This window comes from Accipiter gentilis, chromosome 14 (genome assembly GCF_929443795.1).
Source record: "Accipiter gentilis chromosome 14, bAccGen1.1, whole genome shotgun sequence".
NCBI lineage: Eukaryota > Metazoa > Chordata > Aves > Accipitriformes > Accipitridae > Astur > Astur gentilis.
Genome location: NC_064893.1, coordinates 33,620,486 through 33,642,755, shown reverse-complemented (window position 1 = coordinate 33,642,755; position 22,270 = coordinate 33,620,486). Strand labels below are relative to the sequence as shown.

At 64.4% G+C, this 22,270-nt stretch overlaps 1 protein-coding gene across 2 annotated transcripts; it reads left to right on the top strand.

The window, feature by feature from the left end:
- The first annotated feature begins 1,358 nt into the window (after nucleotides 1-1,358).
- On the top strand, nucleotides 1,359-17,255 carry VSTM2L (V-set and transmembrane domain containing 2 like). Of its 2 annotated transcripts, none has more exons than XM_049816864.1 (4): nucleotides 1,359-1,601; nucleotides 12,011-12,180; nucleotides 13,447-13,497; nucleotides 16,779-17,255. In XM_049816864.1, the coding sequence occupies exons 1-4, from the start codon at nucleotides 1,493-1,495 to the stop codon at nucleotides 17,088-17,090; spliced, it is 642 nt and encodes a 213-aa protein (XP_049672821.1). In that variant the 5' UTR covers nucleotides 1,359-1,492; the 3' UTR covers nucleotides 17,091-17,255. The 2 variants fall into 2 exon arrangements, with proteins under 2 accessions (XP_049672821.1, XP_049672820.1); XM_049816863.1 differs by having other exon boundaries at nucleotides 13,444-13,497.
- The last annotated feature ends 5,015 nt before the right edge of the window (nucleotides 17,256-22,270 follow it).

The window sequence follows — 22,270 nt, the reverse complement described above, 5'->3', positions numbered from 1 at the left end:
AGTTTGCTATGTAGTGCACAGATAATATCGTGCAAGTGAAGTCTGCACCTGTACCTTCCCTCCAGCGATGAAGCTTGGCGTTTAGGTGGAGATATACTGCCTTTGGGCTCCTTTTTACATTTTCAGACTTTTCAAAATAGGTGTATAAATCCTATAGGTCACAGTGCCATGGTTCTGATGTGCTGCAAGGCACGGGTTTGGGGAAAGACGGGTGCTGTCAGTGGGTTTGGCCTCTAGAGTTGTACAGCTGAAGGGAGACCGGGATCTTGCCCCTTACATTAAGTGCTTTTTGTGGCAGGAGCAGGTTTGCCGTTCCCAGCCTGGCAGCGTGGTTGTGCAGAACAGCCCTTGCTCCTGCCGGGAGGGTTGCTGGTGGGATCTCCCTGCCTGGCTGTGCTGCGACCAGCAATGCTCCGGCCGGGCCCTGAGGGAGGGTGTGAGCCCACGCCGCCCCCGGCTCTGCGTTCTTCATTTTAAGGTGAATCTTGCACGGTCTGGGGTGGCGATCCCTGATACACACGGGGGATTGCGCCCTTGCTCTTCCCTTAACCTTTAAATAAAAGCACAAAACCACCCCCAGACAGGCCCTGTCCCTTGCCTGGCCGGGGGGGCCCAGCTCCTGTCCCCCTCCCCAGGGCTGCAGCAGGAGCCCCGTGGGGAGCCGGCCGAGGGTGCAGGAGCCTGAGTAACGCTCCTAATTACTCGCTCATCTTATTGCCCCACAGGTCATTTATTTTTCCGGGGGAAGCGGCGGGGGGGATGTGTGTGTGAGGTGCATCCACCGGCCTCGCTTCCCGCACTGCCTGGGGCGTGAAACGGGGGGGGAGTGGGGTGGGCGCTGCTCCGGGCACCGCGCCCCCGGCACCGCTCCCCGCAGGCACCCGGCCGAGCCGTACCGGGCTGTACCGTACCGGGATGGGCTGTGCCGTACCGGGCTGTACTGTACCGGGCTGTACCGTACCGGGCTGGGCTGTGCCGTGCCGGGCTGTACCGGGCCGTACCGAGCTGTACCGCACCGAGCAGTACCGGGCCATAGCGAGCGGTACCGTACGGTACCGAGCTGTCCTGGACCGGACCGGACCGGGCGGCGGCGGGCGCTGTCCCGGGTGCTGGGCCGGCACCGGCGGCGCCCGGGGGTCTCGCCCCGCGGGGAGCGGGGGCCAGGACGGGCCGGGACCCCGGCGGGGGGGCGCGGGGGTGTCCCGGCAGGGCGGGGCGCGGGGGTCTCGCGTGGGCGCGGCGGGCCCGGCCCCGCCCCGCGCAGTTTAAGAATGAACCGTGGGAAAAACTTTGGGGGTGTGCGCGGGGACGGGATCCCTCCGCCGGGCGGGGGAGGCTCCGGGCGAGCCGCGGCACCGCCTCGGCGGGCGGCGCCCTCCGCGCGAGGGGAAGAGCTCCGCAGCGCGGCGGCGCCGGGACCGCGGCGCAGCCCCGGGGACAGGGCTCGGCCCGGCGGCGCCGCCGCCCCCGGGACGGACGCGCCGGCGGCAAGATGGGCGCCCTGGCCCTGGCCCTGGGGATTTTCCACTACCTGGGGCTCTACCTGCAGCTCGGCGCCGCCTCCCGGCACCCCCCGTGGGACGCCCCGGCGGCGGGCAGCGGTGAGCGCGGGCGGCGGGGCGGGCGGCGGCCGGGGCGGGAGCCGGCGGCGCTCGGAGCGCTCCCGGGGCTCGGTCCCCCGCGGGTGCCGGTGCACGGCGGTCGCGGTCTACGGCAGCGCGGGGCTGGCGGCGGGTCGGGGCGGCCGCTGCCCGGGCAACGGGTCGGGCGGCGGGAGTGGGGGGGGGGGGGGGGGGGGGGCGTCCCGGTGCTGCCCGCGGCGGCGCTGGGCTCCGCCGCCGCGGGCAGCACCGCGTCGCGGTCCTTCGCGCCGGCGGCTCCGGGAGCCGGGGCGGCCCGGCCGAGCCGGGGCTGGGCTCCGCCGCTCCCGTCCCTGGGGCCCGGGGTGGGGGGGGGGGGCGGCCGCTGCCTCCCACCGCCGCTGGGCTGCCGAGCCCGGGGGGCTTTGCACGGGGCGTCCCCGTGCACACCCCCCCCCCCCCCCACGCCCCCCACCCCGTGCAAGTGCGCATCTCCGTGCGCGTCCCCGTGCGCACCGCCGTGTAAGCGTGCGTCCCCGTGCAAGTGTGCATCCCCCCACACCCCCGTGCAAGCGTGCGTCCCTGCGCACGCTTCCGTGTAAGTGTGCATCCCCGTGCAAGCGTGCGTCTCCGTGCACACCGCCACGTAAGCGTGCATCCCTGCGCACGCTGCTGTGCATCCTTGTGCGCTGCCACGCGCCGCTGGCAGTGGGAGCGACTCTCCCAGCGGGTGCGGCGAGGCTCCCCTCCTGCCTCCCGTTCCTCGCCTGCCGTGGCTCCTCCGCCGGCTCTGGTGCGCGGCGGGTTGGCGGTGCTGCCAAGCCTGGCCGCGGTCTAGCCAGCGGTGGGGAAAGGGGAACCTCTTTCTGCAACCCCCTTCAAAAAAGTCTGTCCTAGCATGGGGACGGTGACGGGAGATGGAGCCCCCCCCAGAGGAGACCGCCGAGACCCTCCTTGCCCTTTGCGGGGTGACACGGGCAGGTCTAAATCGGAGCCCAAGGAGTGATGGCCGGCTGCGGGCTGGCTGCCCAAATCCCAGCCGTCCCCCTTGCACGGCTACGGAGCTCCTGGCGTGCGGAGGGGAGCTGCTCTCTGCCCCGAGGAGCCTCCAGGCACGGGAAGCCTCGGGGCCGTGCCGGGGCCGGGGAGATGTGCGGTGTCCTGCAGCGATGCGGTGCGTGGGCCGGCGGGTACCTGCCTGCGCAGGGAAGGGATGATCCGCCTTTGCGTTGGGGGGATAAAGGCAGGAGGGTTTCCGGACCTGCCAGCCTGGCGTGCCGGAAGGAGATGTGGGCGAAGAGCCTCCATTAGCCGCTGCTGCTCCCCTCAGAAATTCAGCAATAGGCAAATAAATAGTGAAATGGTCGCTGTGAGGGAGCAGGGAGTGAAGGAGAAGAAATATTCCGGGAGGGTGAGTGCACTTCGGAGCCACATTACGGCTTGCTACCACGAGCAGTTCTGCAGCAACTCACTTAATCACAACAGAAACCTTTATTAACGATACTGAAAAGCAGTGAATAAGTGGGTCATGTATAATAAGCCATTTGTGTTCAGTAGGTGAATACCAATTTGATAAAAACTGTGTGTGCTGAAAACCTGTATAAATTGCTGTTTAGCAGATCAGAGATTGATCATTTCATTACTCGCTGGTACAGCTTTCCCTCCGCACCACGAGAGCCCGCCGGGTCGGCGGCACGGAGCGGGAGGGGGGCCAGGACCGATGGGATGGATTTGGCCGTGGCCAGTGGGGACGGGCAGGTCCTGCCAGGCTCTGCCCGCAGCAGGCAGCGTCCGGGGCTCGCCGCCATCTCTGCCCGGTGCAGGCGGCCTGGAGGAGCCTCTGCTGCACCGCGAGGGTCCGGCACAGCCCGCGAGCGCGTTGGCTGTTACCTTTAACTTATCCACAGCGGGCGCAGCGAGGGAATTGCACGGGAGCAGCGTGGGCTCCGCAGGCGGCGGCGGGTGGCCGTGCCCACCTCTTGGGGTGCAGGCGGCTCCCCCAGCCTGCTGCCCTCGGGCGTGAGCAACGTGCCTCCGCTCGCACGGCAGCCAGGGCTGCTCGGGGAGGGCGAACGTCTCAGCCAAATAAAGTCCTTTCCCTGCCCCCACAGCAAAGGCTCTGCCTCAAGCGAGGATGGAGCTAGGATGGGGCGAGGCTGGAGCGAGGCTGGAGCGAAGCTGGAGCGAGGATCGGCTCCATCTGCCCTGTTGCCCCCAGGAGAGCGCCTGAGCCGCAGGATCCCTCCCCACCATCCCTCCCCTACCCACAGTGCTGCCTCTCCCCCCGCTCTCTGCTTTCCTCAGGCTGGCGCCTTCAATTATTCATGCCCCCCATTGCAGACAGCCTGTGCACGCTGGGCTGGTGCCATCGCCTTTCAAACCAGCGCTAGCTGGGAAGCTCCAGCCGCCTTCCCAGCCTGCCGGCTCCGGAGCAGGAGCAGGGCAGGGAGAGCCGTTCGGTGAGCAGCTCACATTCCCGAGGAAGACAAGCCTGGCTCCTTCCTTGCATCGTTTGCAAGCGTTAGTGTCTCACCGTCAATAAAGCTGCTGTTGAAGGGCTGAAGGCTGGAGGGACCGGTGCCCCGGCTCCCCGGGGTGCTGCCCTTCTCCTTTCTTACACACCCCGATGATTATTCTATCAATTACTTTCATAAACACTTTGCATTCTGCCGGATTTTTTCACGCTTCCTGATGGGAATTCTCCACCCGATGTGTTTTTCCTGCTGCTGTTCGTGCAGTCATTCAACGCAATTACTTCTGACACCTCTCCTCATCAAATGTCTGTGCTTTCTTTTCCCTTGAAGAAGCTGACAGACGATGGGCCAGACACTGGGAATTATTACGTTAGGACAGTGACAGCTAATTTTAATCATAACGTTCCCTGTGAGCGAGGCAGCAAATCAAACAAACAGCCGGTGCGGCTGCGCACGGTCCGGGAGCCGTGGGCAGCGTGGCGGTGCCGGGGAGCGGGGACCCGGAGCGGGCTGAGGGGCCGGAGGCTCCGCTTCGCTTCCCGCTTCGGCAGGTGCCGCTCCGGGGGCCGGGGCCGGGCAGGGAGCCGTCTGGGTGCTCCCCCCTTTGCAGCTCCTCTGGGATTTTTGTTCACGGTGTGAGAAAGACTCGTGCGCCTCGGGACAGACAGCCCTTCCCGGCCCCGTCCGCCGGTGGCTCTGGCTCTGTCCGAGCTCCTCTTCTCGGTGGCCGGTTCCCCTGGCTGCAGTTTTGCCTCCCGCCTGGCTGCCCCCTCCCTGCCGCTCCGGCTGCGGTGGGCGTGCGGCCGGGCACCAGGGCTGTCGGCTGGGATCGACTGCGCCGGATGCGTTGATGCCTTGTGCCGTGTGCTTTGTGCCGAGCTGTACTGGGATGAGCCCACCGGCCGTGGGGTGGGCAGCGCCGGGCAGGAGGCTGCTGTGCCCGTGAGCACCGGGTGCTGCCGGCTCTGCGGGACGGGTACCGGCACCGTGCGTGGCGTGGGCAGCCCTCTCCGCAGCGGTTGCCAGTGTCGATGGCTCATGTTTTGGGTGCTGGGCGTGAGACCGGGGGGGCTGATCTGCAGTGGAGCGGAGCTTCTGTCTGCCCCATCCTGGTTCCTGCCCGCTGCCAGGTGCCCTGTCTGCTGGGAATCATCTCCTGCCTGCTGGGAATCATCCCCTGGCAGAGACCGGCACCAAGGCGAGTGGCGGCTGAAGGACGGCTGCACAGCGCTGCCGAGGGTCCCACCGGGAGCTGTTGTAACAGGCCATTTTAGGGTTTTTGCTACTTATACTATCAAATAACTGCTCTTCCTCATTCCCCTCGGGAGGGAATTGTCTCAGAACCACGACTCCCCAGGAGCCAGCTGGGAGCAGCCAGTCCCCTTGCCTGGGGAAAGCTCCTCGTAGCCATGGCCAGGCTGGGAGAGGATTCTCACCGCTGGCGTCTCTTTTGCCACGGTGGTAAAACCTGGGCAGCGGGGAGGCTGCTGGGAGGGCAGGAGCTGGGGGACAGCCCAGCCGTAATGGTTCACTGTTAGAAATACTCACAGGTTTCAAGGTTAATTCCAGCTCCCTGGCAAGGGGGGCTCTGGCCTGATCACAGTCACTGAATTAGCTGGATTTTTTTTGTTTTTAATTTATGCTGCAAATTTGAGCTAAATCTGCTGCTAATATGACAGTAAATAGGGGCAGAGAAATGGCACTCCTGTCCCCAGTGTGCCTGTGGGAGCCCTCCCGTCCCCGGCCAGTGTTTGCAGCACTCCAGCCTGACACTTCCCTTGGAAATTGCCGGAGGAGAGCAGCGCTCCCGCGGTGCCGGGGCCAGGCTGCCAGTGGCTCGGCACTGGGCGGGTGCTCACCAGGCCGGCACCTGCCAGCACGGCCGGGAGCTGCCCGAGTGCGTCTGTGGCTGGATCCGTCCCGGGCTCCAGCCCCATCCCTCATCCCGTCCCCCCCGGCCGCTCACCGCCGAAGCCCTTTGCCCTGGCACAGCTGCCGGAGTCGGAGCTGCCTGCCCTGCTCTCGCCGGTGACACCGTCCGTCGCACCGCTGCGTTTATGTACCGCTTTGCGGCCATGATGTGTTTTTGGTGACCTGAGGGCAGCATCCCTGCTCGCGGGCTTGTCAGGAGGAGATGCATTCACAGATGTTAACAGGCAGATGGGAAGAGGAGGGAGGTTTCAGCCCAACCCGCATAGCACACGCCAGCAACCCTCGTGTCCCCGCTGTGGGGACAGCGTGGGGCCGGCACAGCCAGCGCGCTGGAGCGGTACCCGGGCTTCTGCTCCCAGGTCCAGCCGGGGGATGCCTCCTGCGCCCTGTGGCACCAAGGAGGATCCGTCCCTCCCGCGGTTACTGACCGGTGCACGTGCCGGGATGCATCTCAAGCACCTTTGCTGCCGGCTGGACATCGGTGCCTCTGCAGGCAACTGTCCCCCTCCATCAGCCGGGGGAGTGCGGGTACCTGGGGAGGGGAAGGCGCCGTCGGCTGCAGTTGCTGTCAGACACGTTTGCTTTTCCTGCAGCGGTGCAGGCGCGCGGGGCGGCACAAACCCATCGGGTCGGGAGCCAGCCCCATGCCGGGGACGCAGGGCAGGGTTTGTGTGGACTCGCCAGCGGGCAGGAGCAGAAGCAGGAGCAGGAGCAGGCCCTCGGCAGCCATCCCCGGCGAGGGCTGAGCATTGCTGACAGCCCTGGCGCCGAGCTGGAGAGCATGGAGACAGCAGGGCTGGGGGGCGCAGGGAGGGGACGACTGCCTCGGCACCTCTGCAAGGTTCTCTCTGGGGGATCTCCATACACATGCTCCGCAGCCGGCACGGAGGGAGCAGCTCGGTTCTCCTGGCAGTGCCGCCTGCTTTCTTCTGCCTCATTTTGCCCCGTGGTGGCGGGGGGGCCCCGGTGGCATCTGTGCTGGGAGCTGCCGGTGGTGGGAAGCTGGTGTGAGAGCGGTGCAGCCCCCAGGGTGGGTGGGTGGTGACGGCCGCACCGACCTGCCGGTACCCTCGGCAGGTCTGGGTGCTGGTGGGGACCGGCTCGCCTGGACGCAGCCTGGGGGGCCGAGCGGTTGGCGGGACATGGCTGCTGATGGCGCTTGGGGCCAGGCTCCATCGGAGCTGCCGGGGGCATGCCTTCGGTTGGGCTTGGGGTGCCCCTCGCCCCAGCGCAGACCCAGGGCTGCAGTGGCCATATCCAGGCCAGTTCCCTTCCCGCCGTGTCTCATGGCACACTCCTGCTGCCGGGGCGTGGGGAGGGGGCCGCCGAGGGAGCGGATGACAGGAGTGTGAGGCTGAGCCAGCAATTAGTCCTCTAAGTGTCTTGACTCACCGAACCATAATAAACCATGAATTATGACTGGGAGCTTTGTGAAGGGAAGAATAAGCCACACTTGATCGCAGCCCACGGCATAACAGCAGCAGCCGGAGGGAGGGACGAGGGGCGGCAGAGGCGGCTCGGTCCTGCACCCGCCTGCCCAGGGGCATCCTCTTCCCCTGGGGCTGGGGGAGGCCGGGAAGCCCCCAGCCCCTGTCCCTGCCCAGTGCAGGATGGAGCTAGCCCCCCGCCACCGCCGCCTGCCGCCCCTCCAGCCCGGCTGCGAGGGTCTCCTGCTCGTTTAGGCAGAGAAAGAAACATCTGATTGACCAGTGCTGTAATGGTTCAGTGGGGTAAATAACTCATGGAGCAAGCGTGAGTGGTAACTAGGTGACTAACACTCATTTGCAGACATGCAGTATGTATTTAATCGTCCTCTAATATATGTTTACATGAACACCAACCTGAGGGCATGCCCACATCCCTGTTTAAGCCATGGCTGTCCCAGCAGCCAGCGGCTGGTGCCTTGGGGGTGTCTGGGAAAGCCAGCACGGCTCCTTGCAGGGCTCCGCCAAAACCGCGGGCAGCGGGCAGGGTCCTGGCCAGGCTCGCCGGGGCTGCGTGGCCTCGTGTGCTCCACAGGGCAGGGACAGCAGGGGGGACAGGGCAGGGGGACGGGGCAGGGGTCTGACGGGTCATTTCCAGGTACCCTGGGCGATGCACGACCTGGCCTTGCCCCTGGCACGGGTGGGTGGGAGCCACCCTTTCCCCACTGCCCGCTCGCTGCCGGCAGCCCTCCTGCCCATGCCGAGCGGGGGCCGCAGTAATGAATCCTGCCCGCCGTGGGGAGGGAGCGTGGCAGCCTGTATATCTCCGGTTTATGAGAGCACCAAGCTGTCCCAGCAGGCGTTTTCAATTCCGTTTATCTGTGTTTCCCCATTGAGTTCATTTTATTTCCCCTGATTTTTGTTTCCTGGAAGATTTATTGATCCTGATTTGCTCAGTTTATGACAGGTAGCAGGCCATAAAGCACGCGGAGCAGCCAGCCCGTCGCCGGCCCCCTCCCTTCCCCTGCGAGGACGCGGCACCAATGTCAGCGGCGGGGAGAAGGATGGTGCTGGGTACAGAGGGGGCTGGGGCGGGCAGGGGGCCGGGGCGCTGGTCAGCTCTGGCACCTCGGCTCTCCCCTGTCCCCGCCAGCGCTGTCGGTGGGAGCGGGGTCCGGGCAGCTCGACCGCCCCGGTGCAGGGTCCGTGCCCGGCCGTGGGGCTGCTCGTGGCTGGGGGCTGCCTGGGGGGAGCCGGGATCTTCTCTGCCCCTCTGTCCCTCCCCAAAGGTGGCCCGTCCCGGTGGCAGGGGGCTGGGGGTCGAGGGGGCTCTGCAGACCCAGAGTGCCCTTCCACCCTACTGCCACAGCCCCTTCCGACCGACCTCCGGCGGGTCCCCAAACTGCCCGTCACTTCCAGATGCCACAGCCCCGATTAAAGCAATTCTTTGTGTTCCCATTGCCAGCAGCCGCGGGTCTGGCACTCCTGCCCTTTGCTTCAGCATCTGCTGCCGCTCGGGGCGGGGGGGTCAGTCTGGCTCGGATGCCCGGTCACCGACCGGTGCGCGGGATGGAGGGTGCCCAGCAGACGTGGCTGTGCCGGGGCTCCGGCTGCAGCCTGCGCGGGGCTGAGCCGGCCAAGGAGCCGCGTGTCAGGTCAGTGCAAGGGTGGTTTTTAGCACGCCCTGGAAAAGCGCAGTTAAATGCTCGTGCTGGAGTTCAGCAGCTCTGCAAACACTTGAGCTCTCGGATTCCCACGTGGGGGCTGGCTCCACGGCCCACCCGGTACTGACCACCCATCCCGTCCCATGCAAAGGCTGCGCAAGTGAGCGCGGACCGGGTGGACCGAGAGGTCTGCCCCCAGCAAAGGGGTGACTTGATGACACTGGTCACTTGTTCCTGCAGACACCGAGCCCGGAGATGCCTCTGCCTCCTCCTTGCCTCACCAAGACACCCCGTCCCCGATGGCCCAGCCGCGGCTCTCCCGGGCGGCTCTCGTGGCAAAAGGGCTTCACTGTCCCCCGGGAGCCGCCGTCCCCCTCCGGTGTTTCTGGCTGGTGTGGGGCTCAGCCCACTCTCCTGGCACCTCTCCTGGGCCATCAGCCTCATTCCACTCTCATGGTGCCACGTGGGACTGTCCTGCCGTGATCCTGGGGCTGGGGACCGCGCTGCTGGTGGCCTGGCTGCCCCCCCGTCTGGGGTGTCCCAGGGTGACTACCGGGACCGGGAGGGCCAGCACAGCCCAGTGCCCTGCAGGCACCAGCTGCGTTGCATCCCTTGGCACTGGGGTCCTGGAGCCCCCTCCCCGCAGAGGGACCATGGGGTAGGAAGCTGGGATGGATGGGGCCGGCAGTGAGGAAGAAGAGGGGGACGAAGGGCTGGGATGTGGAGGGCGGGAGGCAGGGACCGGCCTCACCTTCCCTCCTGCTGTCAGACCTTATTGCCCGTCCGTCCATCCCTCTTTCATGGGTTGGTTTATGGAGTGTCTGTTAGGAGCTTCCAGCTTGTCACTCACAACTGCTGTGCTGGGGAAGCGGGGAAGGGCTGGCCATGGGGAGGGGGTCGGGGCCCTGGAGACAGCAGTGGGCTCTGCGCTCCCCAGGGATGCTGTGGGAGGGGGCTGCCGGGGCAGGGGCTGCCGGCGGGGCTGGCAGGTCCATCAGCGGGACCTGCCCTCCTTTGGATGCACTTTGAGGCGGCCAAGCCCTGGGGTTAATTAATACATAAGCTTCCCAATTAAAATCTGAAAGAAAGAAGGTGCTTGATTCAATCAAGTCTTTTCTCCGCTCATCTGCCAAATTCCCGTCTGTGGGAGCAGATTTTAATTGTGTTCAGAGTAATTTGGACACGGCTGGAGCCCTCAGGTCATCGTCCCTGCCTCTGCTCCGCATGCCTGGCCAGGGCTGCAGGGTCCCGGGGGGCTGGTGCAGACTCTGCCGGGACCCTCTGGCTTTGGCCATCGCTCCTGCCATCAGGAATCCTGTGGAGCAAAAGCCCGATCCCGGGCCACGGCTGGGGAACAGGTAGGCAAGTGTTGGTTAATGGCTGGACGTAACGGCCCCGGCATCACCGCAGCAGGAGCACAGATGAGTCCTTTGCCGAGGAGCAGCCGGCACCAGGCAGCGCCTGCAACCCTCGACCACCGGAGCTGTTCCTCGGCCCGGGATTCCCTCCAGCACGGAGCCCGTGCGGCTGCCGGCGCCGGGGTCCCAGGCGAACAGGGGTGCAGGATCCGTGCTGGGAATCCCACCGGGAGACCCGGGCTTGTTAAACCCTTATGTTGGGTATTTCCCTCAGTTCCCCTGCTAAGATGGATTAAAGGAAAGCGATAAGTATATGGGATTTCCATGCGTCCGGAGGGACGGGGAGATATTAAAGGTATTAACTTTTCTGTCTGGGCTGATAATAATTCATTTTCAGAAGGGATCAGGGCTTGGCGAGAAGCCCCAGGGAGCTGCATGCCGCTCCCGACGGGGTGCGTGTCCCAGGGGGCTCCGGTGGCACCGGAGGGACCTGCGCGGTGACTGTGAGCCGGCAGTGCTGGCGGCACGAGGTGACTGGTGAAGACGGGAGGGCACAGGGCACCCGGTGCAGATACGGCAGGACCCTGATCCGGCCTCTGTGACCCACCCGGGCTGGGCACCACCGCGTGCCGCAGCTCATGGCAAGGCAGGGATGGGCAGGGATGGATGGCTGGCCCCATGCTGGAGGAGAGTCCAGCTGAACCAGTTCATCCCAGTGCCGCTGCTGGCCCCAAAGCGATGCCTCTCGAGCGGTGGGGACAGGGCAGGTGACCCCTGCAGCCCCCGCCCCTGCCTGCAGCCCCTGCCTGCCTCTGTGGCCAAAACGGTGGCCAGGGGAGCACAGGGAGGCTGGCAGCCCCGGGCCCGGCCGTGCCAGCGCTGGGGGCTCAGCCCCTGTCCCCGTGCCGTGCTGTGCCATGCTGTGCCATGCCGGGGAGAAGCCGCTGCAGATTGTGACAATAACATTTGCTGGTGACCTGCACGCGGGGACCGTCTTTACAGAGGAACAATAATCTCTCCAGAGGAGATGAAAAGAATTCTAATTACATCTCCGAACAATATTTGTTTTGAGCAAGGAAAGCAAACCATATGGCATGTGGGAGACTGTTTGGGGGCCGCATTAAACAAGGATTTGTTTTTTGTTTATGCTCTGATCTAAGCAGAGATGCAGTTGTGCTTTGTTTATTTATTACACCTCGGAGGTGCGTAGGGTCCCGTGCACACTCTGGGGCAGAGGTCCGGGGGGGTGGTATGGCAGCAGGGGGGCCCAGAGGCTCCTGCTCCCTCCCTTTCCTCCCGCTGCTCTTTGCAAAGTGCCAGGGGCCGGGGGCGACCAGGCGGCTCTGCCGGTGCTGGGGCGGGGGCAGTGGGGCGGGCGAGGGGCAGCCAGGGACGGGGCGGGGGGTCCACCTGTGCGGCAGGGACCTGTCCCTTCTGCTGAGGGTGCCGGGTCTGTTTGGCCGGGGAAGGGTCCGGGCACTCCTGGTGACCCCGCCCGCGTGGCCGGTGGCATCATCCCTCGCCGGGACGGCGGCGCGTCCCCGCAGGCGCCCGCAGCCCTCGCTCTGTCTCCTGCAGCCCTCTTCACCGAGACACCCCACGACATGACGGCCCAGGCGGGCGAGGACGTGGAGATGGCGTGCTCCTTCCGAGGCAGCGGCTCCCCCTCCTACTCCCTTGAGATACAGTGGTGGTACGTCCGCAACCACAAGGACTGGACGGACAAACAGACGTGGGCTTCCAACCAGGTAATGCCCCTCGTCCTCCCGCTCTGGCAGCAGCATCGACAGGCAGAGCCCTTCCCCACACTCACTCGGGGGGCTTTGCTTGCAGCAGCTCTTGGGGTTCGGGGGGGGGTCCCGTCCCGCAGCAGCATCCCCAGCGCTGACCGGACCTGCAGACAGCAGGGTCTCGCTCCCCTCCGCTCCGCGCTCACGGGCAGAGAGGACCCTGGGGTTGCCGCGGCACGGGACCACGCGTGGGGTGCCCGGCATCTGGCTGCACCGAGGATGCTCTGGGGCCGGCGAGGCTGGGCTGTCTTGGCCGCCCTTCCCAATTAGCCGAGGGGCCACGTGGCCCATCCCCTGGGACTGATCCCGGGCAGAGGCTTTGTCTTTGTGCTTGTGCCTTCTCCCATCTCATCGCAAACTGGTCCCCTTGCATCCGTCCCCGCGTCCTCCGCCCCCCCAGCCCTCCCCTGTTTTCCCCATTTCCGTGTGTATCGGTCTCAGCAAACAGCTGTCTCTTTATTTCTCTTTCTGTTCACACAGAGATAAGGGCCAAATAATGGGAAGGCAGCTTTAGGTATTTTAATGAGCCTTTATTATTGTGTCTTTGGCAGAGCTGCTACTGGTATTACCATAAATTGAGAGAAGCATCGGGGAAGTGCTGCCGCTCAGGAGCACTGCCGGGGGGCCGAGGGGGCTGCGGGGGTGAGGGGTGGCAGGGCGAGGGGTGCTGGGGACGCCCGGTGTGGGGAGCGGGCTGCGTGGCACAGCGGGGAGCCCGGACGCCTGGTCCCCGGCGCTGCCGCTGGCTGCCGAAGGGGATTCAGGCTGCTGCCCAGCTTGCCGGCTGCTTCGGGAATATTTATGGTAATCGGGGCAGTGCTGGTTGTGAAGGGGCCGGGGTTGCCAGGGCCAGGGGTCACTGCCGCAGCGGTGATGCCGCAGCGAGTGGGGCTCCGTCCCCAGTCCTGGGTCACGGGGAGCACCCGCTGATGGAGCTGAGCTGCAGCGGGGACACACAGGCGAGCACCCCGTCCCGTCCCCCCCCGGCTGCCGTGGTGCTCCGGTGCTGCTGTTCCCTTCCCGGCTGCCCCTGTGGTTCCCATCTGCCCTGGGTTCCCGGGCTTGCTGGGGCTGAGCAGCCCCCTTCTCCCTCCTCTTCCTCCTCGCTCGGGGCAGCCATCCTGGGGGTGGGCAAGGGTCTGGTGGGCTCCTGCCTCCTCCCAGCCGAGCTGACAATTTCTCTTCCCTCTCTGGTCTCCCTCACCATCCCGCTCTTCCCAGCAGCTGAAAGCATCACCGCAGGAGGAGCCTGGGAAGGACGCGACAAAAATAAGCGTGAGTTTGGATAATGGTTCTTGCAGGGGCTCCGGTCGAGGGCTCGGCTGGAACATTTCCCTGCAATGCCGGTGCTCAGTATTGCATGGAGCTGGGGAGGGTGGGAGGTCTCCTGGGGTTTGTGTCTCTGTCCAAGGCCAGGCGCCCCGGATGAGGTGTCCTGGGAGGCGGGGGGGTGCGCTGGTCCCACTGGTGCTGCTGTGCCGCAGGGTGGGCTGGATCTGCCCCAGTTCCGCGCTGGGAGCAGCCTGGACTGTGAGCCCCGTCCGGCTCCTGTCGGCATCTGAGGGACACGTTTACGCTAAGGAGAAAATAATCTAATTTACTCACCGGATTAGCATCCCAAAGCCATTTAGGCTCATGTGAACAGAATGAGGAGACGCTAATCAATTAAACAAAATAAACGCTCTCGGCCTCCCACTGTCAGGCGCGTGACCCCCTCACCGCTGTCTCTCCCTGCCTCAGGGGATTCCGTGTTTGGGGGTGCCACAGAAACGGAGCACTATCGGAAAGCGCTTCCCACCATCACCCCTGCCCTGGCAGCCTCTTCTGGCTCTTCCATTTTTCCCTCGCTGGGTGAGCAAGGGAGGACAGGGCTCGCCGTGCACCCACGGCTCCTCGGGGCCGGGTGGATCAGTCCCTCTGCCCAACTATCAGCCCCTGGAAATGACAGAGAGTCATTTACAAGGGGTAAAATGCCAGAAGACTTCACAACGGAGGGCATCGCCTCTCATCTCCCATCTGTGGGGAGCAGCGCCTGTAGATTCTCTTGCCGGTAACAAATCCCCCACGGGGACCATATCCCCTTTAATCTGTTCATGCCGTAGGTCCCCGAGGTTTCTGCCCCGTTTACCACCATTCCCACTATGGGCACCGCAACGCGCCCACAATCCACATCCAAACCCCAGCGGGTGCCTCCAGGATCTGTCCCTCGCCGGGGTGCCACACCTCGCCACCCCACGACCAGCAAAGCGCTGGGGCTGCAGCCAGAGCGGCCAGAGCCCGGGCGCTGCCAGCCCCTGGGGACGATGCTGCCCACCGCGGGCGGCAGGACCCGGCAGGAAACTTTGCAAAACATCACTTGCACGGCTCGGGAGGGCTGCTGGTCCCCTCCGTTCCCCCCATCCCTGCTCCCAGGGCGCAGCGCTTTGCTCCCGCCGGTGAGGATGTCAGGGTCCCAGTGCCTGATGACAACTGGGGGCCAAATCCTGCGCCGGGCAGGGACACGTGGCTGGGAGCTGGTGCCGTGTTAGAGCCAAGGGAAGGCAGGTCCCGCGGCACAGCCAGCGCAGCCGCACGGAGCCCAGCCGGGGCGGCAGGAGAGGCCGAGGCGGGTGCCCGAGCTGCGGAGCCATCCAGGGGCCAGTGCTCCCCCTCAGCTCGGCCGTTGCATTTTTCAGCATAATTAGGCAGTTAATTGCACGCCGGAATGTAATCGATGCGTGTGCATGTGTAACCAGGATTTATTTTGAAGCGCTCGGGGTGTGATGCTTCTGCCGTCTCCTCCAGATCAAGCCAGCAGGGAGAGGCTTGAGTTTTAAACCTTGTTTTTTGTTATTTTAAATGTCCTTGATTATTAAGTGTTTACAGAATGGAGGAGATAAATGAACACGGGCAAGACACCACCACGAGCGGTTGTGATAAAATGTATGTTACAGCCACAGAGGCAATTGACTGAGAACAAACGGCAGCGTCAAACAATGCGAGACGATGTAAATCATATGCAGAAACCACCGCGTCAGGCACCCCCTTGGCCATCTTTTATCCGCCAAAACACACTTGGTGCTGGAGGCGCCGGCACCGGCTCTGCCTGGAGCCACCGTGCTTTGCGGGGGTGCGGAGAGGAAAATTGCCGCCTCCCTTTGCCATGTGGTAGCAAACACAACGGGTCTGGATTTATTTTTTTCCCCCTTCAATTCTTTAAACTCACTGTTTGGCTGCCGAGCAGCGGCGCGTTGCAGGGCTGAGCTGGGGCTGGGCAACCCGCGGGGGTCTGTCCGGCCCGGCCCGTGCGGGGGTCTCTCTCCCCGTTCCTGCGGGGCAGCACGGGCCGTCGCTGCCCTGCCCGAGCCTGCGAAGCCGTGAGCATTACAACCGGTCATAAAATTATCCCTCCCGCTCATAACCGAGCTGTGGCTTGAGGCTCGGTGACCTGCTGGGCAGCGGCTCCACGGCCACCGGCAGCACCAGCAACCCGGGGTTTTCTTTTATTAGCTCTAAATTTCCCAGCCATTAATTTCGGTAAGTGATTCCTTGCTCCTCTGACACAAAGGGGGTTTTTTGAAGCTCCTTTCCCGTGATGGCCTCGGCGCCCTGGCACACTCACACCGGGGCCAGCAGCTCGCCTCCCTCCCGCCCCGCAGCCCCCGCCACCCCCTGCCCTGTTTCGGGAGCAGCTCGGAGCCTGCCTTGGAGAAACGGCCCTGCGGTGGGATCGGCCCCGCCGGACCCCCATCCCCGGCGCTACAAGATGGGTGCTCACGGCTGCAGGTGGGCTCTGAGCAGCCCCAGCCCCAGCCCTGACGTGCGGCACCGGCCGCCTCTCAGCAGCCCACGGGGCGCAGGGCAGCTGCTCGTGTGTGCTCGCGTGTGCTGGTACGTGCATGCATGTGCTTGCGTGTGCATGTGCATGCGTGTGCAGGTGCTGGCTGCCCTCGCGGCTGCAGCAGCTCAGCCCGTCGGAGGGGCCGGTGAGGGGCCCCGGTCTCCACGCTGCCGCCCACGTTTCGGCGCTGCCTCCTTTGCCTTTTGGGCCGGGAGTTTGTATCTCTTTAGTCGCGGCTCCCAGCCCCATTTCTAAACACCATAAAATCTTCAGCTAACAAATGCAGCGGCAAGTAGAAAAATGGCCTTTGCCATCCAGTGTGATTATAGGGAACAGAGCCAGGGGCCTCGGGGCGGGTTATAAATCTGATTTATTGACCCAGCCCAACAGCAGCCGCAGCTCTGGCTAGTGAATAAGTCTTAAATTTCATTGGGTGATAAATACTGAGAGCGAATCAATTTGGTAGAAAAGCTAATTAGCCGGCATGGTTCCGCATCGATCTCCGAGCCCCGCACGGCCGGGCGCGCGCCAGGGACTCCGTCGTCCCGCGGGCCGGGGCCGGGGCCGGGGTCCCCCTGCGCCGACCGCCCGGCTTCGCCCGCCTTTGCCACGTCCCCCAGCACACGGCCGGGGCGCGGCGTGGCGGCACGCCGTCAGGGGTGGCACTGACCCTGGCGTCTGGGGGCCGTGGGGGGGTCCCGGGGGGCCGCCTGACCCCCCGTCTGCCCCGCCGCAGGTGGTGAAGGTGGTCGGCAGCAACATCTCCCACAAGCTGCGGCTGTCGCGGGTGAAGCCGGAGGACGAGGGGACCTACGAGTGCCGGGTGATCGACTCCAGCGACGGCAAGGCACGGCACCACAAGGTGAAGGCGTACCTGCGGGTGGAGGCGGCGGGGGACGTGGGGCACCCCCAGGACACCCAGCTGCGGGGCGCCCCGCTGCCGGACCCCGCCGCGCCGGGCTCAGCCCACGCGCACCACCACCACCACCACCACAAAGCCGGGAAGGAGCTGAAGAAGCGCTCGGCAGACGCCTCCTGTGTGCTGTAGGCGGGCGGTGCCGGGGGGGACACGCCGGAGCCCCCCGCCGCCCCGGACTCAGCGGAGCCGTCGAGGGTCCCGCGCCCCCTGCCAGAGACTGGCCCCGCCACCCCGTCTCGCCCACCGATCCCCACCACCTCCTCCTCGTCCCGCCGGCCACTGCCACCTCGGTTTCTTCCCCGGCCACGCGGTGCAGCGGTGCCGGGGTCGGTGCGGGAGCAGGACCGCGGCCGCGCCAGGGGGGCGTTGCTGGGACCGTGCCTGGGGCCGGGGCGTGCGCCCACACACGGTGGTCCCCGTCCTCACCAGCCCCGGGCGGGCGGGCGCCCCGCTGCTTGCTGCCACCCGCGGTGCCACGGGTCGCCACGCGCCCCAGCTTTGCGTGCCCGGTGGAGGCCCCCCCTGCCCGCGGGACCCTCCCTGCCCTCCCTCATGCTTTGCAGAACCGTCTGTTCCCGTAGGAGGCCCAGTTTAGTTGCTCTGTTCCAGCCCCGCAGCGCGTATATAAGTTCCAGCATCCATCTTACAGACCGTGTATATCGCCTCTCCCTGCCCCTGCCTGCCCCAAAGCCACCCCAGCACGTCAAGGCCCGAGCTCAGCAGAGGAAGGACAGCGCGGCACGCTCCCGGCACGCTCCCCAGCACAGCCACGGCGCTGCGGGCTGTGCCGCGGCATCGCCCAGCCAGGCAGTTGCCCGCGGTCTGCGTGTGCCCAGGGAGCCGTGCCGTCGGAGCTGGCCCACTTTCACCCATCGCTCCTCTTGGCCCTTTGCATTTCACGGAGGAAGGGGGGCTCGGCCATCGGCCCCATCCGCCCTCGCTCCGTCCCCGCTGCCCGTGCCGGCGTGGCTCTTGGCCGAGCTCCCCTTCCTCCTGTGCCGTGGCACCGTGGCGTCCCGGCCAGGGTCCGGCTCACGGGCTCCTGTGTCACAGTGCAAATGGCAGAGCCCGTCCCCGGTGCCCCCATGGGTAAAACCACCAGTGGGGATGGGGCCGTGGGGAGGGAGAGGGGGTCCCGAGTCTCCCCATCCGGGTGCCGGGCGCTGCTCCCCCGCCGCCAATCACCCGCGCCGCCCAGCCTGCCGCCACCAGACCTGCTGCAGCTAATAAAGCTCTTTAAACGAAGCCACTGCGGGTCTGTGGTCTCTGTCCCTGGCACGGCGAGGGGACATGGCTTTGGCACTGACTTGGAGAAAGAGGGGCACAGCTGGGGCTGCTGCTGGGCGCCGGGCTGGGGCCAGCGGGGATGGGGATGAGAATGAGGATGGGGATGGGCATCATCACCTGCAGCTGAGGGCTCAGAGCATTTAAAAGCTGCAGCTGGGGAGTTCTTTCCTCTGCCCTGTCTGGGAGTGGGGAGATGCTGTCCCATGGATGCAGGATACGGCCGGGTCGCAGATGAGCAGGGGCTGCTCTGCACTGCGGCTGCTGGGTGCAGTGGGGAGGCTGGGTGGGCTTCTGGGGTCTGGCCCCTCTCTGTGCTGCCGGGTGCCAGCCTCGACCCCTGCTTGGGCACCCAGAGCACAGGCTTGGTCTCCAGCCAGGCGGGAGGTCGGGGTCCCTGAAACGGGGGTGCTGGCTGCCCCCCGGGGCTGGGCTCTGCCCCATCTGTGGGAGAGGAGCTCCCAGCTTGGCCCCAGCTGCCAGGAGTCCCCTGGCTGCTTTGCAGTTTATTAATCCCCAGAGCGCTCACCTCTCGCTTTGCTGATATGGAACGATTTGTCATGTGTTAGAGTAACAAAAGCAAAAGCCGCTGGCCCGGTGTCAGCCAGTGCTGGCGGCAGAGGAAGGGCACGGTGTGGCTGGTGATTGTGGGACGTGGCAAGAGCCGCGCTCTCCTTCGCCGCTGGCTGGGGGTTTCACCTGCAGAGCCACGGTCTCAGGGGAGCAAATGGCACAGGAGCCTGTAAACATGCAGGGTACTTTGTCAGGAGAAAATATTAAGCAGCTGCAGGGCAAGGGAGCTGTTGTTGGAGATTCTGCTTTGCCACAAGCAATAACAGCCTCTGCGCCGTAGCTCTCCCCGGCAGAGCCGCGGGGCTTTGTGCTGCACTTGGACACTCCTCGTCAGGGAACCGTATCACTGGGGGTGGGGGAGTGGGAGCAGGAGGCATCGGCCACCAGCACAGTAAAAAACAGTCTACAGAGGAGGAAGAGCCATAGCTGCTTTGGGGAGGGTAAAAGGCAGCAAATCACCTCAAATGGAGAGTAAACAAATTGCTGTGTGGTATAGTAATTTGCAAAACCTAGAGGCGAGCTTTAAAAATAACAGGTTTTATTAGAAGAGATTAATTTTGCTGAGTTTATATGAAATCTTGTGAGCCGGAGTCAGAGGAGAGGACCCCACCAGATCTGTGTGCAGGACCCAGCAGCCCTGTGGTGGTGCTGACCCCAGGGGCTGCGTGTGGGGCCATGCCCCCAGCCCCGGGTGCGAGGGTCTCCCCAAGTTCCCGGCTGGGTTTGTGCATGGAGGAAGCAGCTGGACAGCGGTTTCTCGGCTCCCCGTCCCTGGGGAGGGTGGCTGGAGCAGGGTGAGCCGGCTGGCAGCTCCGCTTGCTGTGCCTGGCAAGGGCCGAGCCCCCCGCGCAGCCCCTCCGGCTCTGCGGAGCAGGGGGGCAGCTGCCCGCTGCGGCCAGGTCTCCTCTGGGGCGGCGAGGGCGCTCAGCGGGCTGGAGCTGGGCACCCCTCCTGCACCCCAGGGTGCTGTCCCTGGCGCAGTCCCGGACCCCGGTGGAATGGGGGGGCTGCTCTGGTGCCTTCTCCGGGGAGGAGGGTGCGGGCAGGACAGCGGAGAAGCCCCTGGGCTCGCTTGCAAACAGGCTGAGCTTAATATGCAAGTCACTGCTGGGGAGGAACCAGCCTCATGAAAATGCCATTTCCACGCAGTCACTCTTCTGGCCATTATCCTGCTTCAGACAAAAGCAATTTACTCTGCCTGTAATAAAGCAGGGGTGATAACGAAGCTGAGAAGAGCCGTGACAGGCGGCCCTGTGACTGAGACAGGCCAGCTTCTCCTCGCTGCCTGCGCTGAACCGCTGGCTGGAGACTGTGGCCGTGGGGAAAAAAAAAATCTCTGGAAGAGCCATGAACCCTGGAGAGAGCACTGGGAGAAACTGGTGCTGGGACTCTGCGGGTGTCTCGGTGCGGTCGGTTGTGCCGGAGGCCCAGCTGGGTGTTTGCAACCGGTTCCTGGGCACCGGGGCATGGACCGGTGCAGTGACCAACGCACTGACCTGTTCATCTGGCAAGGCAGGAGGGTGGCCTGGGGGAGCGGGCATCAGCCCTCCTCTGGGAAGGGGTGTCACAGGAGGGACAGAGCGGTGGGTCCTGCCCTGTCCCCGAGGGGCATGGCAGCACTGTGCCCTCGCTGTCGAAGGACCTGAGCACCCTGGTCCCTGCTGTGCCGGGGCAGTGACGCACTGCCTCTGTGCAATGTGTCCTGTCAGCCGCAGGGTGAAGTGTGGCAGCAGCCCCTGAGTCCCCTCAGCATCTCGCCGGGAGCCCGGCTTCACACACAGCTGCAAGGGCTCCATCAGCCCCGAAACCAGACGGCTGCATTATGGGGTCACCAGGAAGCCCATGGTGGAGCAGCAGCCCAAGGCCCCCTTCCCGATGGATGGAGCTGATTCCAGTTGCTGCTCTCCCACCCGCTCTATTAGATGGGGAAGATGGTAATTAGGAGAACTCTTCTAATTCCTCTCCTGTTGTCACAGCCCTCCTGCCGTCTGTATCGTCCTGCTCAGAAACAGCAGCCACGTCCCTCGCCTGGCCCACAGCTGGGACGGAGGTGGCTGCTGTGGACTCCGGTGTGGTGCCGTGAGACCTCTGACCGTGGGGCACATCCCCCAACACTGGGGGTCTGCAGCCCCAAGATGCCGTCCGTACCAGCTGGAGACCGCTTCGCTTCCAGGCCTGCCCGTGGGACCCATGGCTGTGCAGTCCCTACCAGGGCTGTTAAGAGCCTGGGAGCAGGACCTCGAGTGGACGTGACCCAAGGGGGATGTGTGTGCGTCGGCAGGCGTGGGAGCAGGGACTCTGGGGTGGCAGTGCTGCCCTTGAGCCTCACGCCTGTCCTCCTGCGTGGTGGTGTGCCTTGATGTGGGCGCAGGCAGGCTGGTGTCCTCAGAGCCCACCGCTGCGTTCTGCAGGGTCCCTGCGGCTGGGCAGGACGGGCTGGCTGCTGAAACCCAGGCAGGTTTGCAGGGCTGGTGCTGGGGAGGTGTTTTGCTGTGGTAGATACTGCAGATGCTGTTTGGTTTTATGCTTTTTCTTTCAGAAACATGTATAACTATTCTTCTAAGCTTGCCTTGTCTCGGCAGAGGTGAACCCAGCAAAGCTGGGTTACTTCTGCTTCCCAGAGATGACCAATTCAAAGCAGCACAGAGCACGTGCAGATAAATCACTTGTCCGTCTGCAGCCCGTGACCAGCTGCTGAAGCCCGACAATAGCAAGGGTGCTTCTCGCCAGGCTGGTCCGAGGGCTGATACCGAGCTGCAGGAAGATGGCACAGGCTCCCCATAGCAAGGTTTCACTTGTACCTCCCTGGCAAGAGGCGCAGCCCATGACGAGCCCGTGACAGCCCGGTACTGCTGGCTGCAGAGAGGACAGGGAGAGAGGCAGTGGGTGGAGAGACCAGAACAGATGGTTTGGGCAGGAGCACTGAGTGCCATCGCGGTGCTGCTGATTTGTCACGTGTGAGCTCCAGCCAGCGCTGAAGGCAAGGCAGAGGCGGGTTGGATGCAGCGTGTGCACCTGATGGATGAGTTTTATCAAGTGCTACAACAATCCAGAAAATTCTGCACCAACCCCAGGGGTGCTTTGGAGACCAAAGGTAATATTTCACCTTTCTGCCTCTCCTGTCTTCCCCTGTCAGATCAACTCTGAAGGGTTCCTTTGTACAAAATCCAACCAAGTGTTAAGCACTGAATATATGGTAAAAAAAGCATAAAATGGTAAAAGCTGAACTGTAGTCCCGTCCTACCTGGTAAAAAAGCCACTGACTTGTGTCTTTCCTGGAGAAGCAACCAGGAGGAAAGCCTGAACAAAAACCAGGGAGACAAGGGGAGATAGCCTCAGCTGAGGGGGGTGTGGGCATGGGTAGCAGTGCCCTTGCTTCCAACAGTTGAGATGGTGTTTGGACGCTCACCCCGGATCCCCAACAGTGATGCACAAAGCCTGTTCCATGTAAC

Coding starts and splice junctions, on each gene's coding strand:
- VSTM2L (XM_049816863.1), top strand. CDS start 1,493: ATGGGCGCCCTGGCCCTGGCCCTGGGGATTTTCCACTACCTGGGGCTC. Junction 12,181..13,443: donor AGACGTGGGCTTCCAACCAG/GTAATGCCCCTC, acceptor CGCTCTTCCCAG/CAGCTGAAAGCATCACCGCA. Junction 13,498..16,778: donor AGGACGCGACAAAAATAAGC/GTGAGTTTGGAT, acceptor GCCCCGCCGCAG/GTGGTGAAGGTGGTCGGCAG.